This window comes from Zalophus californianus, chromosome 9 (genome assembly GCF_009762305.2).
Source record: "Zalophus californianus isolate mZalCal1 chromosome 9, mZalCal1.pri.v2, whole genome shotgun sequence".
NCBI classification, from domain to species: Eukaryota; Metazoa; Chordata; class Mammalia; order Carnivora; family Otariidae; genus Zalophus; species Zalophus californianus.
This window is the reverse complement of record NC_045603.1, coordinates 10,379,876-10,393,950: the sequence shown is the minus strand read 5'-3', so window position 1 is coordinate 10,393,950 and position 14,075 is coordinate 10,379,876. Positions and strand designations below refer to the sequence as shown.

At 58.9% G+C, this 14,075-nt stretch overlaps 1 protein-coding gene across 1 annotated transcript; it reads right to left on the bottom strand.

Moving 5' to 3' along the window:
* Nucleotides 1–3,115: 3,115 nt before the first annotated feature.
* On the bottom strand, nucleotides 3,116–13,773 carry SOX10 (SRY-box transcription factor 10). Its single transcript, XM_027594906.2, has 4 exons — nucleotides 13,578–13,773; nucleotides 12,564–13,081; nucleotides 7,400–7,668; nucleotides 3,116–5,052 (listed from the first exon to the last, which is right to left on the bottom strand). Exons 2-4 carry the CDS (start codon nucleotides 13,001–13,003, stop codon nucleotides 4,349–4,351), a joined length of 1,413 nt encoding a protein of 470 aa, XP_027450707.2. The 5' UTR covers nucleotides 13,004–13,081; nucleotides 13,578–13,773; the 3' UTR covers nucleotides 3,116–4,348.
* Between the last annotated feature and the right edge of the window lie 302 nt (nucleotides 13,774–14,075).

Sequence of the window (14,075 nt, the reverse complement as noted above, 5' to 3'; positions counted from 1 at the left end):
CCTCCATGGCCTTCTGGTCTGCCACACCCATCCCCTCTCCTTCCCCACCTCTGCAGGATGTCCTTTCCCTTCTGTGTAGGGCCCGTGCCCCTCCAAGGCCTTGACTGGGATGACGGTGGGCAGGGAAGCAGGGCTCCCGGGTTCCAGGTGTGACATGAAGTCGAGACTGGCGCTTCCTCTGCCTTAGGTTCTGGGTCCTGCTCTCTTCAGCCTGCTTTACCCCAACCCGCAGTAAGACCAATCCCATTGCTTCCTCCCTCCCTTGGGGGGACAGGGAGAGGGTGTATATTGATACCAACAGAGATAGAGGCAAAGTTGGCTCCCTGAATATTCCAGCCTTGACCTCCATTCTGCTGCCGGTTCCCCTTCCAGGAAGAAGAGGAGCGGGCTTGCCTGACCTCTGCAAGAGGCAGGGCCTCCGGGGTGGGCGCACCATGGACAGAGTGGGAGTGACGAGTGTCCCCAGGAGTGGGAGGGGTGTCTGCCGCTCTGGAGAAGGGTTAATCCAGGGAGCAGTGGACTCTGCACCCCCCTCCTCCCTCCTCCAAGCCTGTGGAGTCCTTTAATCAAGTAGGGTGCTGAAATTCCAGCTCTGAAATGCCGCCTTTGTGCTGGCGTCCAGGCGGCCGCCCCGGAGTGCGGGGTCACTTTCTCGGCCCCGATTCTCTAAATGGTCTCTTTGTTCCTGCTGGGCTGCTCAGTATCAGATGTGATTAAAGGGAGATGGGGTTTGGGCGGGGGAAGAGAGAAGGGGCTGAGGGAGTAGGGGGTTAACCCTTAGGGGATAGGGTGTGGGGGAGATGGAGAAAGGGGTGGCTTTCCTCCTGTCTCTCCCTTCCCATCCTGCTCCTCTTTCATGGAGTCAGTTCCTTGCTGCTCAGCTGGCCAGGCCTGGGCATAGCCTCTTCAATCCTTTCCAGAAACACCTGGCCCCATCTCTCCACACATGGAGCCACTGCCTTACTGAGGCCCAAGCACATCCAGAACCTTAGGTCTAAAGGGGTCAGCACAAGCCAGGTCTTCCGACTTCTCCAAGGTCATTTGTCCTCTCTGGGGCCATTTTACTTCCTCCTGTATCCCCATCTCCATCTCTTGAGAGGCAGGTCCTGGAGGTGTTGGTTTCATCTTGATGTAGCTCCTCCCTTCTGCCCTGCTGGCTCTGAGGCCACAGCCCCACTGAGAGCAGGAGCGGTGAGCACCTGGAAATGGACTTACAACCTGCTTTGCAGTAGAGGGGAACGGGTGGATCGTAAAAATTAGGAGCACCTAAGGTTAGTACTCTTGATCCCTAACAAAGTTCTAGAATAGGTTGTTGCGTATTTGAGAACACATAGGTAAATAAAGAGGAGATCCAGGAGCTAGCAGAGTTTCTAAGAATATTGCCACATGAATCAAATTTCCTTTTCTCAAAGGTTAGTAGTCTGGTAGGTCTGGTCTGGTAGGTTGGAGGAATGCCACAGATGCAGCGAATCTTGATTTTAGCAAGTCATCAGGCAGTCTTTCCACATAGCTATGACAGAGAAGTTTGTACTTGTGATGATATAGTTACATTCAAAATTGATTGGACAGTCTTTGCCTAAGAGTGTAGGTAATAGAATTGATAATGGAGAAGTATTTAGTGGTGCATGTGGGCCTGTCTCTCTTCATTTCAACCTTTTTTATTAGTGACTTGAATAAGGTTATTCAAGTTTGCAGATATTTAAAGCTCAGAAGGAGCGCCAGTAAGTTGGATTCAGAATTCCAAGACTGAGTGTAGGGGGGAAAATGGTCAAATCCAACAAGATGAAATCTGTTAAAAATCAGTATAAAATCCTGTCTTTATCCACAACACAACGAAAGAAAACACCAGAAAATAGTTTCTATACAGTTTGGGGTGATCTGACTTGGCAGCAGATATATCTACAAGAACAGGGGTTTGTAGTTACCACTAAGCTTCATGGGAGCCAGTGGTTGTGGCTGAAGTTGACGGAAGAGCCCACATGACGCAGCTTCCAGATGGGAGTGTGTCCAGCCTGGGGGACTGGGCTAGTGCTTGGTGCTCCCTGCCCCACCCCAGGTCCTGACTAGGTGGTGAGGGGCTGGAGCCCACGGATGGAAGAAACAGATAAGGGAGCTGGGGATGCCGGTCTGGAGCAGCGGAAGAAGCATCACTCCCGATGACAAGCAGAAGTGGGGCCTGCAAGCCATGGGCAGGGTGAAAGAGGTGACAAGCTTTGGAGTCAGCTGGCTGCAGATTCTGGTACCAGTGCTTCTTAGCATCAACCTCTCAAAGTTTTAGCCACCCACTTGGGAAATAGGGATAATGAGTGGACCCACTCTCTCCTGGGCCTGAATGATAATAAAGCGCTCGACAGAGCACTTGGTCAGGGAGCACTCAGGGCACGGGAGCTGTTACTGTCGTTAGGAGCCGGGTCTAAGGGAGACTTCCAACCCCAGAGCCATCCATGAGTGGAGCATGGCGGTAGAGGTTTCCCTTGTCCCTGAGGAGTGGCCTCTGCCCCTGAGCACAGGTTGGAATTCCACCGAGGGGAGAACTCTTAGGGAATGAGCAATGAAGGATGAGGTTGCGTGTCTGCCATCCTGGGTTCACACCCAGACACAGGCAACTGCCATGAAGACTCGGCTAGATCCCGGAGCAGACCAAGGGGTGTATGTGTGCTGGGGGAGGGGAGGCACAGAGAGGGGGGCAGTGAGAGTCCACACATCCTAACGGACAGGCCCGCTGGCTGCAGGCAGCCAGATGTCAGGCTTGACCCACCTCTTTCAAATACGTGTGCCTTGAGTTCTTTCAAGCCCCACCCCTCTGCTGGACAAGTGAAAGGGGCTACTCGGAAGGTGCTCTTGCTGAGCTCCAGCTGGAACGGCAAGTGGCCCACCTGCAGTATGGGCACAGCTGGGCTGGGAGAGAGCTCCCAGCGGAGGCCTCAACCCTGGGCACCCACTGACCCCATTTGGGATGCTAGTTGTCCCAACACACTGCAGGGCCCCCACCTTCTCACGGGAGAGAGGAGACCTTTGCATTATCTGTCCTTTGCATTCTACCCCTAGCTACTTCCAGAAAGAGATTCTGAGGAAGCACAAGTGCAGGGATAAGAGACCAAGAGACAGGCCAGGCCAGGCCCACCAAGCAGGTAACCGGAACCTTTAATTTTATTATGTGGAATGCTTAATGCAGAGTTAATAGGGGTTGGAGTACCTAGGAGGAGGGGAGAGGGGAGAGGGTTCTACTGAGATAAATAAGGGGGGCAGTAATGAGTTACATGTGGACTGTGGGGGCTGCGGAACAGGAAAATAGGGGCAGACAGAGCTACATACTTTATTCAAATACCACTGGAGGCAAAGGGCAAAAGGCCAGGGCAGAACGTACATGTCAGGAGTTTAGTGTCTTCAGCCTGCTGCCAGCAACCTGGGTGCCAGGCCCTGTGTCTCCTCCTGGAGCTGAGGGCTGGGGCCTGAGCAGCTATGACGCTCTGGGAAGCCCGAGGAGTTGGGGCTGACAGAGCAGGGACCGCAGAGCCTGGTGAGGGGAGAGGGAGTTGGCGGGGAGCCTGGGAGGAAGGCTCTGTGAGTTGTCTCTGAATCCTTTCCTGGAGCCCCTGCCTCCTCATCGGGGAGGTGCCTCAAGGTCTGGGAGGTTGTAGTGGAGTAGGGCCGGGGTGCTCTTTCTCCGTTAGACAAAGAATGACGTGATTGGCACAGAATTGCATCTGGAGGCCTCTGTGCCAATTCCTCCCTGTGTTCAGAACAGGAGGGGGCCCTGAGGGGATGAGGAGCCCTCCCTCTGAGATCCCCCCCAAAGCTGTTCAAAGCTGTCCTCAGCCCCCGAGGGGCAGTTGTAGCCCACTGTAGGCACTGATGCAGGTCTCTGGCCGGCTTTGACCTTAGGCACATGGCCCAAGTGGCACGGATTATGTCAGACCCCTCATTCTCCATGAGAGCGCAAACACGGGCACAGGTGTGGCAGGGCCTCCGATTCCCATCTGACCCTGGATGCCTCCCCTACTCCCAGAGGAGGGTGAGCGGGTCTTTCTCAGGTCCTGGGATGAGGGTCATTCCTGGGGGGAAGGTGCAGCCCCTCATCGTTCATTCTAGGGGCGACAGTCAACCTCCTTCTCCTCTGCCCAGCCTAGTAGCCCAGGGCTTTGCCTGGGCTGGAGCCTGAATAGGACGGGGTGGGGTCATCAAAGGTGGTGAGCCAGACAGATAGCCTTCCCTCAGCTGTCAGCCTCTGCAGCCTCCTCCACAGCCACCACCAGGCCTGAGATAGGTGAGGAACAGGGCACAAGGGCTGGGGGAAGGGGCGTGCTACCCAGAGGGGCCGGGCAGGGTGGTGATGACAGGGCCCCCTCTAAGGCCGGGACAGCGTCGTATATACTGGCTGCTCCCAGTGTGTGGGGCTGTGGGACTGGGGCCCTGAGGGGCTGGGGTCAGAGATGGCCGTGTAGAGGGGCCGCTGCGAGGGCCCCATGTAGGAGAAGGCCGAATAGAGGCCAGAGGCCTGGCCTGAATGGCCATAATAGGGTCCTGAGGGCTGATGGTCAGAGTAGTCAAACTGGGGGCGGGAGATGGAGGGAAAGGCGGAGCCGTAGTGGGGCAAGCTGAGGGAGGTGTAGGCGATCTGTGAGGTGGATGGCTGGTCGGTGTAGTGTGGGGGGCCCTGGGGCCCCGCGGTCTCCGTCTTCACCTGGGCTTTGGCATCCACACCGGGTGGCGAGACCGTGGGCAGAGCCACGCCTGGTGGCTTGGAGATCCAGGCGGAGTGTCCACTGGCCACAGCCAGGGCGCTGCCCAGCCCGTAGCCGGCTGCCGAGTAGCTGCCCACGTGGCCCGGGTGCCCATTGGGTGGCAGGTACTGGTCCAACTCAGCCACATCAAAGGTCTCCATGTTGGACATTACCTCGTGGCTGATCTCACCGATGTCCACGTTGCCGAAGTCGATGTGAGGCTTCCCACCCTCCCCCATGGAGCGCCCATCCCGCTTGGGGTCTGCCTTGCCCGACTGCAGCTCTGTCTTTGGGGTGGTCGGAGGGGTAGGTGGGCCATGGCTCTGGCCTGGGTGAAAGGGAGACAGAAAGAAAGTGGGAAGCGAGGTCAGAGGCTTCTGGATTCTGATGGTTCACCGTCAGAAAAGATGCCTCCATGAGGCCGAGGATGGATCACTGCATGACCTTGTAAGCTTTACAGTGTTTGGGCAGCCCGAGTTGGCACTTAATTCTGTAACAGTCTAGGGCTGGTCTCCAGTTGTTTCTGAAATTCCCCATTCTGAGGGGTGCGTCTGCCTCTCCCCCCCAGAGCAGGACTCCCTCTGTCACCCACCTCCTAGACAGGCTTGCTGCATTTTGAAAAACCTTCCCTGTTGGGAAGTTGTTCCTCATATCAGCTGAGGTCGGCTTCCTTCCCTGCTCCCACTGCCCCTTAGCTGTCCACCCTGACGGGTCTGGCCCGTCGCTCTGTGCGTGCCTGTTCTCTTGAGCGCATGCTTGGCTTCTGCCTGCTGCTCTCCTTGCTGCCGACCTCGCCTGCCCTCATCGCTACTGACTGCTTCACTTTGGCTAGCTTGCCTGTACCTCCTCCCCCCCCCCCCTTGGCCCCCAAACAGCCATGTGTCCCCTCTAGCCCCATCCGTCCTCCCAAAGCCAGCTCAAGGGCCCCTCACTCCAGGAAGCCTTCCCTCTGACTCCACCCCACCAGCCTCTCGCTCAGCTGTGCTGCCCCTCGTCCCTCCAGCTGCTTTTCCTTGCTTGATCAGGAGGACACTTAGATAGCTGACTTGCTCCACCCCTGTTCCTCTCTTTTCTCGTTCACATATTCATTCAGCAAATGCTTAGGGGGCACGGTGCCAGGTGCAGGGCATACAAACATAAATAAAATGGGTCCTATTTTCACAAGCTCAAGTGTCTTGGTGGAGGATCCAGAGACTCACACAGAACTGGAGGGCGGCATCGGAAGTGACAGGATATTTGGAGGGCTCAGGAGACCAGAGGAGGAAGCCACCCACCCTGTCCTGGGGACCTGGGGAAGGTCTCCCTGAGGAGAGGAAGCTGAGCTGGGCCTTGAGGGCTGAGAAAAAGCCCATGCCCACAGTTATATTCTGAGGTGGCTGTTTGGTATGCGGTCTGGGGTCTTCTGCTCTGTGTGTGTGTGTGTGTGTGTGTGTGTGTGTGTGTGTGTGTGATGTGTCCCTGAATCTCTGAAGGTAAGGTATGTAAGTGTGTGGGAGAGACAGCCGGACTGGGGAATCCCATCAGGGAGAGAACATGTCCATGGTCTGTGAGACTGGGGGCTCCTTGAGGGCCGGCCCATGTCTCCCTCCTCAGACCAGAGGCGATGCCAGGTCCTGCACTGGCCAAGTGCTCTGGATTTTGAGAGCCGCCTGGGCTTGAATCCTGGTTCTATCACTTACTGTGTGATCCTGGGAAGATGCCCATCTTCTCTAACCTGTCTCCTTATCAGTAAAACAGAGATGATACCAAGCGGCTCAGACATGGCCTCCTTCTGGAAGGTACAGGCTTCATGCACACTTGTTTCTTCTTCATTCATTTTCATCCCTACTCCTCCCTCTAGACTGTGGACCTCTGAGACCAGGGAGCTTCTCTTTTTGGTGCTTCTGGTGTCCGCTCCCAGGTCTGGCACAAAGGAGGACTTGGGCATGTCTCCTGAGGGCAGAAGTGTGCTTACGGAGACTTCCTGTGTGCCCAAGCCCACGGATGGCATTCTGTACACTGTACGAACATGAGCGAGGCAGTACTGATGCTGGCAGAGGCCCCAGAGTCCAGCTGCCTGCGCTCAGACTCAGCTGTGCCCATTTTCTCATCTAGGACATGGGAGTCACTTGTCACACAGCTCAAGTCTGAGCCCAGGCAGTGTGGCTGCCTCATCACAGCTCAGAGTGATTGAATGAGTTAATACACATAAGGCAATTAGGGTGCCTGGTACACAGTAGGTGCTCAATTAATGTTAGCTGCTACTTTCATAAATGCAAATGCAACGAGATGCCCTATGTCTGGCCCCTCCGTGGCACTTGCTCCACATCACATGCTGTGGCTCCCGGCAATGATCTCTCCTGCATCTGATCTCCCATTTCTCAAAATCATCCTGTCTCTGCTTTTCCGGTTGTAACTCACCCCTTGGCCTCCACGGCCTCCTTAACTGGCCTCTTCACTCAGCAGCTGCACCCTCTTCCATCAGCCCGAGCCATCATGCCCAGCCACTTCCTTTGGCGTCTCAGTTCCCACTGAGCTCCCTCCGGGACCCTGCACCCCAGCTGGGGCTACTGTGCAGCCTGGCGGCCTCCCCAGCCCCCAGGCCGGTTGTGGGTCCCGGTCTCACAGCAGCCAGACCTCGCCTCTCCCCAGTGCCCAGGCTCTCTCCATCCAGAGCTCATCAGCCCAGCGCTCACCTGAGGGGTGCTCGGGGTTCCCGTCTGACATGGGGGAGCCCTCTCCCGGGTGCCGGTGGTCCAGGTGGGCGCTCTTGTAGTGGGCTTGGATGGCGGCAGCCCCGCCCTGCTCCGCCTCCCCGCCAGGACACTCTGACTCCCCCTGGGCCGCCTTCCCGTTCTTCCGCCGCCGGGGCTGGTACTTGTAGTCCGGGTGGTCCTTCTTGTGCTGCATCCGGAGCCGCTCCGCCTCTTCAATGAAGGGGCGCTTGTCACTCTCGTTCAGCAGCCTGGGGTGGTACAGTTGGGGGAGATAGGAGAGGGGCCAGCGTGAGTCTCTGCCCTCAAACAAATGAGGTCTGGGGATGGCAAGCCCAGAGGGCAGGCAGGGCCCAGGGCAGGGGCTTGCTCTTTGATTTATAAACTAGCAAGTGAGGCCTAAGGAACCACAGGCTCGGAAGGCTCTGATCTCTGTCCCTAAATTCTCAGGGGCTGGGGTGTGAGAGGGATCAGCCTGCTGCTCCTGGCAACCCTGAAGATGGAGTTAGAAGTAGGAATAGAGCTTTTTCTTTTCTTTTTTTTAAGATTTATTCATTTACCCGAGAGAGAGAGAGACAGAGAGAGAGAGAGCGTGCGTGCGAGTGCGAGCACACAAGCGATGGGGGGGGGGCAGAGGGGGATGGGGAGGGACAAGCAGACTCTGCTTGAGGAGCCCAAGGTTGGGGCTCGACCCCAGGAGTCAGGAGAAGCTCACAACCTGAGACAAAACCAAGGGTCAGATGCTTAACTGACTGAACCACCCAGGTGCCCCAGGAATAGATCTTTTGATTGACACAGAGCTTCAGTTCAAGGAAAGAAAAAAATTTTTCATTATCAAAGCTGTCTGCAGGTAGAGCTGGCTGCCTCCTTAGGTGGTGAGCTCACTGGAGCTGGAGGTATGCAAACTGAGCAACAGTGTAGTGAGGGGGAAGAGTCCAGTCTCTGCTACTGGCTAGCCGTGTGACCACGGGCAAATCACTTCTATGAGCCTTAGTTTCTTTGCTTATCAAATGAGGATGATAATGCTTACTTCACTGGGGGTGGGATTGGCCAAGGTCCTGGGTGTGAAGCACTTTGCACAAGGCCTGGAGATGGAGGGCGGGCACCTTGAGAAACAGGTGCTGTTCTACTACTGCTGGGGGGCTTGGACAGGAGGACCTGGGGTGGGCCCTCTCAACTCTGGAATGCTCATTTTGTGAATTCCAGTGTGGTGTGGCCGAAGGGGCTGGATGTAAGTCCCCTTCGCTATGCGGGGTCACGGCATCCTGGGGGAGATCATATCTCCTTGTCCAGGGGGTGACAGAGGCTAGAGGAAGCTAGACTTTCTTCCCAGACCCTGGGACAGAGGCCGACAGACCCTCTCCCCATGCCCCTGGGTGAGGAGGGCAGAATAGGGTACCTTGCAGAGGGGGCTGAGGGGAAAGAACAAACTCATAGGATCCTAGACGTGAGGGACAGTGTGGGCACGACTCTGTCCTGCCCAAAGGGCCTCTCTCTCCAGCTGCCCACCCCCTCCCCAGTGGGTGCCCTCTTCCCCCAGTCAGGAAGGCCTAGCCCTCCTGCCCAGGATGGGAGGGGGTGGTCATACCAGGCACCTCCTAGCCGGCAGCAGCATTCCTGTGCAGCTTAGCCTCCCCCCCCAACCCCGCCGCCCCCTCCCCCCAGGCTGCCAGAACCCAGCCCTAAGGCAGCTTTCTCCAAGGGTCCCTCTAGCTGAGTGATGGCATGAAGACCCTAGACCAGTGCCTCCTCCGGGGTGAGGGAGTGGGCTCCAGCCTTCCTCCCCCAGCCATGCCGGCCAACCCCCCACCCCAATCCCCACCCCAGCCAGGCCTCAGGAAAGCTGGCCAGCAGAGAGGGGCTGGCCCCGAAGGGGTGTGTGTGTGTGTGTGTGTGTGTGTGTGTGTGTGTGTGTGTGTGTGTGTTGGGGGGCGGGGAGAGAGCCGCACTAGAGGGCGCAGAGCAGGCTCAGCCCGTAGCCAAAGGCCCCAGCACAGAGGCTCTGGAATGGCTGGGGACACTGAGCTTCCTCTCCTACCCCAAACCTTCCTTGTGCCCTCTGTCCAGCTGGCAACTGGGTGTGAATCAGAAAACAGTAGGGGGCATGGAGAGAGGGAAGATTCAAACACAGCACACCCTGTCGCCTCCCTTGCTAGTTCCCAGCAGTACTCTAACCTTGACAGAATCCTGACCCCCAGCCCCCCCAACCCCCAGCCCTCAGCCCCCACCCCAGCCCGGTCCCTCAACTGTCCTTCAGCGGCTACAGTTGCCTAACAAGCCTCCAAGCCCCGACCCCAACCTCAGCTCTGCTCATTCTCTCCTAACCCCATACCCGTCCTGCCCCCACCAAGTAAACCACCTCAAATATAATCTTGACCCCAGCACCAGCCTCGCTCAGCATTGCCCTCCAGGCCCCCACGTCACCCAAAACTCTAACTGCAAACCTGATCTTCATTTGCTCTCCACCTGGCCTCCGTCCTCTAGGTCTCCAAGGTTTGGAAGAGGGGCCAGGAGAGGGTAGGCTGGTTACCCCTGCAAATTGGAAATCCCGACGGGGGGGGGGCGGGGAGGCTCCCAAGGTGGGGGCACCGGCTGCTGTTCCATCTGTTCTTCCTGTCAGGGAAGGTGCCTGTGGACTTGGGGGTCAGGAGAGGCTCCAGCCTGTGACCCCCTTTCTAGTCTCTGGGGTCTAATTACTCTCTCTGGGCATGTCAACCAATGTACAACCGTCAGCATGTGATCAGCATCCAACAGTCCTTTCCCAGGCGGGCCCTGAAGGTTAGCCTGACTGTCAGAGCTCACGTAGCCACTTAGGAGCCAGGACCTGGACGCTGGTGTGTCCGACCCCAACCTACTTCCAGCACCCCAAGCTGTCTGTCCTCATGTCTTTCTCTTTTTGGGTTTAGGGCCCTGTTTTCCAGTTCTGCCTGTCTAGCCCATCCCCCTTCCTGGAGGCCTGGGAGGGATTTCAGGAGGGGCCCCCACCCAGGATCCAGGTGTCCCACCCACCTGTGGGCATAGCCTTTCATCCTTGTCATTGTCCTGCCACCCTCCTACCCCTGGGCTTGGGTCCTGAGCAAGCGGCGTCTGCTTTCCTGATGGCCCTATACTAGACTGGCCCTTGGGGCCAATCAGTGATGGCCAGAAACTAGTCCCCCCGAGAGAGCCCAAGCCCAGGGTTCTGGGCTGGGGGAACAGGGACAGGGACAATGGAGGGTCCAGTCTTAAATCCTTCGCAATGGGTTGAGGGAGAAGTGGGGGTCCATCCTTGCTTTGATGCTGCCACTGGGCTGGTGCTGTGGTCTGTTACTGATCCCCCAGGCCTGCTCCACCTGCCTGTCTGTCTCCCTCCTGGTTGTCTGTCTCTCATTTGCTCTTCTCTGTCCCACAGCACCAAGGGTACTGGCCTGGGCTGCGCCCTACCCTGGTGCAGATGGACCTTGGGCAGAGGAGCTAGTTTTGACCTCTGCTCTTGGGCAGAGCTGGAGCCTCTGAGTCGACACAGCAGGCTGGCCACGAAGCCCAGAGCCTGCCTGCCCAGGATGAGCAGAGTGCTAAGGGCTGAGTCGGGGAGATGAAGGGGCACCACGCCATCAGCAAACACATGGGGTCACGGGGCTGGATGTGAATCCCTCTTGGGTCTCTTGGGGGACCTTCTTGCTTCTTCTATTACCCTAAACCTTTGGCCTTCTAGGCCCAATCTCCATTATGCTGGGGCCCAGAAGGGGTGGGCAGCAGCAGGAGGGAGGCCGGCTCCTCTGAGAAGCCCCCACTTTCTGAAACTCAGGTGCGCCTCACTCCTGCTCTCCCCTTCTCTGCCCTCCCCCTCCCCCCATCACACTTTAGAGTGAAGGGGTGACCCACCACTGTCACCAAGGACAGTGTGGGGGAAGACCAGGAGACAAAGAGTTAGGAGACTGGGTTCTGGCCCTGCTCTGCCACCAGCTGTGTTGTGGCCTTTGAGGTCCCTTTGCCTTTCTAGGCCTGTCTCTTGGGCAGTCTAGTGGGGAATCTGGTGGTCTCTGCAGGCTTGCATCTCTTGGAACCCCTGTTCTTTTACTGAGCTGCCCAGGACACCTGAGGTGGGAGGTGTCCCACCCTCAACACAACCCAAGGTTGTTACCCTGCTCAACATAACCCAAGGGGCCAGACTGAGCCCCAGACCTGAGGTGAGGGGTGGCAGACTTCCTCTTTGAGGGGCATGTTTTTCTCCAGAGGTTTGGGCTGGACCCAGGGAACTGAGGACTCTGAGGCAAGCTGGGTAGGAAGAGGGGCCAAGGTTTCCTCCTGGCCAGGGCTCTCAGCTCCAGCTCTGGGGCTGGAGGGGTAGGAGGTTACTCAACGCTGGGTGGGGCCCTGCAAAAGAAGATGGCGCCGGACTGGGGGAGGAAGGGAGAGAGAGGCAGGCCTGGCAGCTCTGGGACAGGGTGGGAGGGGAGACTTCTTTCTGTGTGTCCCCTTCCCTAGAGGGTAAAGAGACGAGCGCCCAAAGGAGGGGAGGATAAGGAAGGCACGATGAAGGCAGTTGGGACAGGACGGGATCCTGCAGTGACAGATTTGCCCTTGGCAGTTCTCCATCCTTCACTCTTTCAAAGACTCCTGTCTGAATTCCTTATTTTCCTTGAACTGCCCCCGAGTTCTCCATCTGGCTGCCTTAGTTTCCCTGCCTCTCCTGAGCCAGGCCTCCAGTTCTTTCCCAAGCATTTCTCCGGCATCCCCCTGACCACTGGGGCTGGTGGCGGTGGCACCCTATGAGAGTGTGCTGTGCTGGCGGGAAAGCCGTTGGTGAAGGCCTTGGGAGTGGGGCCCTCGGGATCCTCCCCTCCCTCTCGCCTTCACCCCCCCAGCAAGAAGCTCAGGCCCTTCGCCTGCCACCGACAGAATTCCAACCACGAGGGGGCGCCCTCCGGTCCGCTGCCCCGGGTGGGGAGCCTTGCCTAGGCCGCTGGACTTCTAAGCCAGTGCAACCTCAAGGGGGTACTCGTGGGGGGAAGGGCGGGCCCAGTGCCCACACCTGGTCTTCCAGTCCCATCAAAGCGGTGGCTGCCCCCGCGAGAAGGGCCCCGGGCAGTGCCCGTCTAGCCTGAATCCACCCGCAGCTAGGGGGCCCGCGGGAGCTCCCCGGAGGCGAGTCGGGGGCGCTCACCTCCAGAGCTTGCCTAGCGTCTTGCTGAGCTCGGCGTTGTGCAGGTGCGGGTACTGGTCGGCCAGCTTCCTGCGCGCCGCCTGCGCCCACACCATGAAGGCGTTCATGGGCCGCTTGACGTGCGGTTTGCTCTTGCTGGCGCCGTTGACGCGCACGGGCATGGGCACCAGCGTCCAGTCGTAGCCGCTCAGCACCTGGCTGACGGCCTCGCGGATGCACACGGGGAACTTGTCATCGTCCGCCTCGCCGTCCTGCTGCTCCTTCTTGACCTTGCCCAGCTCGCCGGGCCCCGGGCTGGCTCGCAGGCCCGATCCGCCGCCGCCGCCGCCGCCGCCGCCGTCGGGCCCCAGCGAGGTCGCGCTCCCTGGGGACAGGCAGCGGGGCTCCTCGGAGCCCACGGGGCTCAGCTCCACCTCGGATAGGTCCTGCTCCTCCGCCATGTCGCCCCCGGCCGCCGCCGCCTCGGCCGCCTCCCCGGGGCCCGCCGCCGGGGTCCTTGCGAAGAGTCCAACGCCCACCTGGACGGGAAGGAGGGCGCGATGGAGCGGCCGAGCGCGCAGCCCCGACGGCAGCCAGAGACGCGACGCGGGCACAGCCCCGAGGTGGCGCCCGCTCGGCTCCCCCTAAACTCGCTAGAGCCCCTGGGGCCCGCGCACATGCCAGACCCGGGCTCGGCCTCCTAGCGCCCGCCTCCGCGTCTTCCCACCACCTGGTCCCAACCGTCTCTTGGTGTGGGTGGGTTTGGGTTTTTTTAAACCTCTTTTTGGGTGGAGGTTTGTTGATGGAAAGGAAGAAAAACGGACTCTTTATTCTGCTCTAATCCTGGCTCCTGGAATTTCCCACCTTTTCTCTCACCTTTCCGTCTTCCCTTCTGCCTGCCCCCCATGGGGTCTAGAGGAGCTGGATGGGGGGCAGATGCGGGTGTCAGTCTCTCTCCACCCACGCCCCACCGCAGGGTCCCAGGCCGGGGCCCAGGAAGGCAGGAGCCGAGGAGCGGTCTGCGCACTCACTCACCTCCTCGGACCTCTCCTCCAGTCTGGGGCTCGTCCTTAGGAAGTGGAAAACCGTGTCCCAAGGTGTGCGGTCCAGCTCGGGGCTGGGGGGTGACGCTGGTGGGCTGGGAGGGAGGGGCTGGGGGGCCCTGAGCCTCAGGCCACGGCCTCGTCAGGACGGAGCCTGAAACTTCACCACCAACCACCCTGGCCGGACAGCCCGAGACTGACTGAGCACTGAGCTGCTGCGGAGGGCTGGGAAGGAAGGAGGGGGGAGAGGGGGAGGGGGAGGGGAGGGAGGGAAGGGCAGAAGGTGGAGCCTCCAGCGCTGTCCTTCATCCCCAACACTCAGGGCTCCTCCGCCAGGCCCCCCCACCCCAGCTCCAGGCGCTGCTGTCCCAGGCCTGTCTTGGGGCCTGGGCTTAGTCAGGGAGGTGTAGGAGTGGGGGTGGTTAGGCCAGGCAAGCCAAGGGATGCAGGTGGGCAGGGTCAGAACCTGTTGCTTGCAGGAAAATTGGGC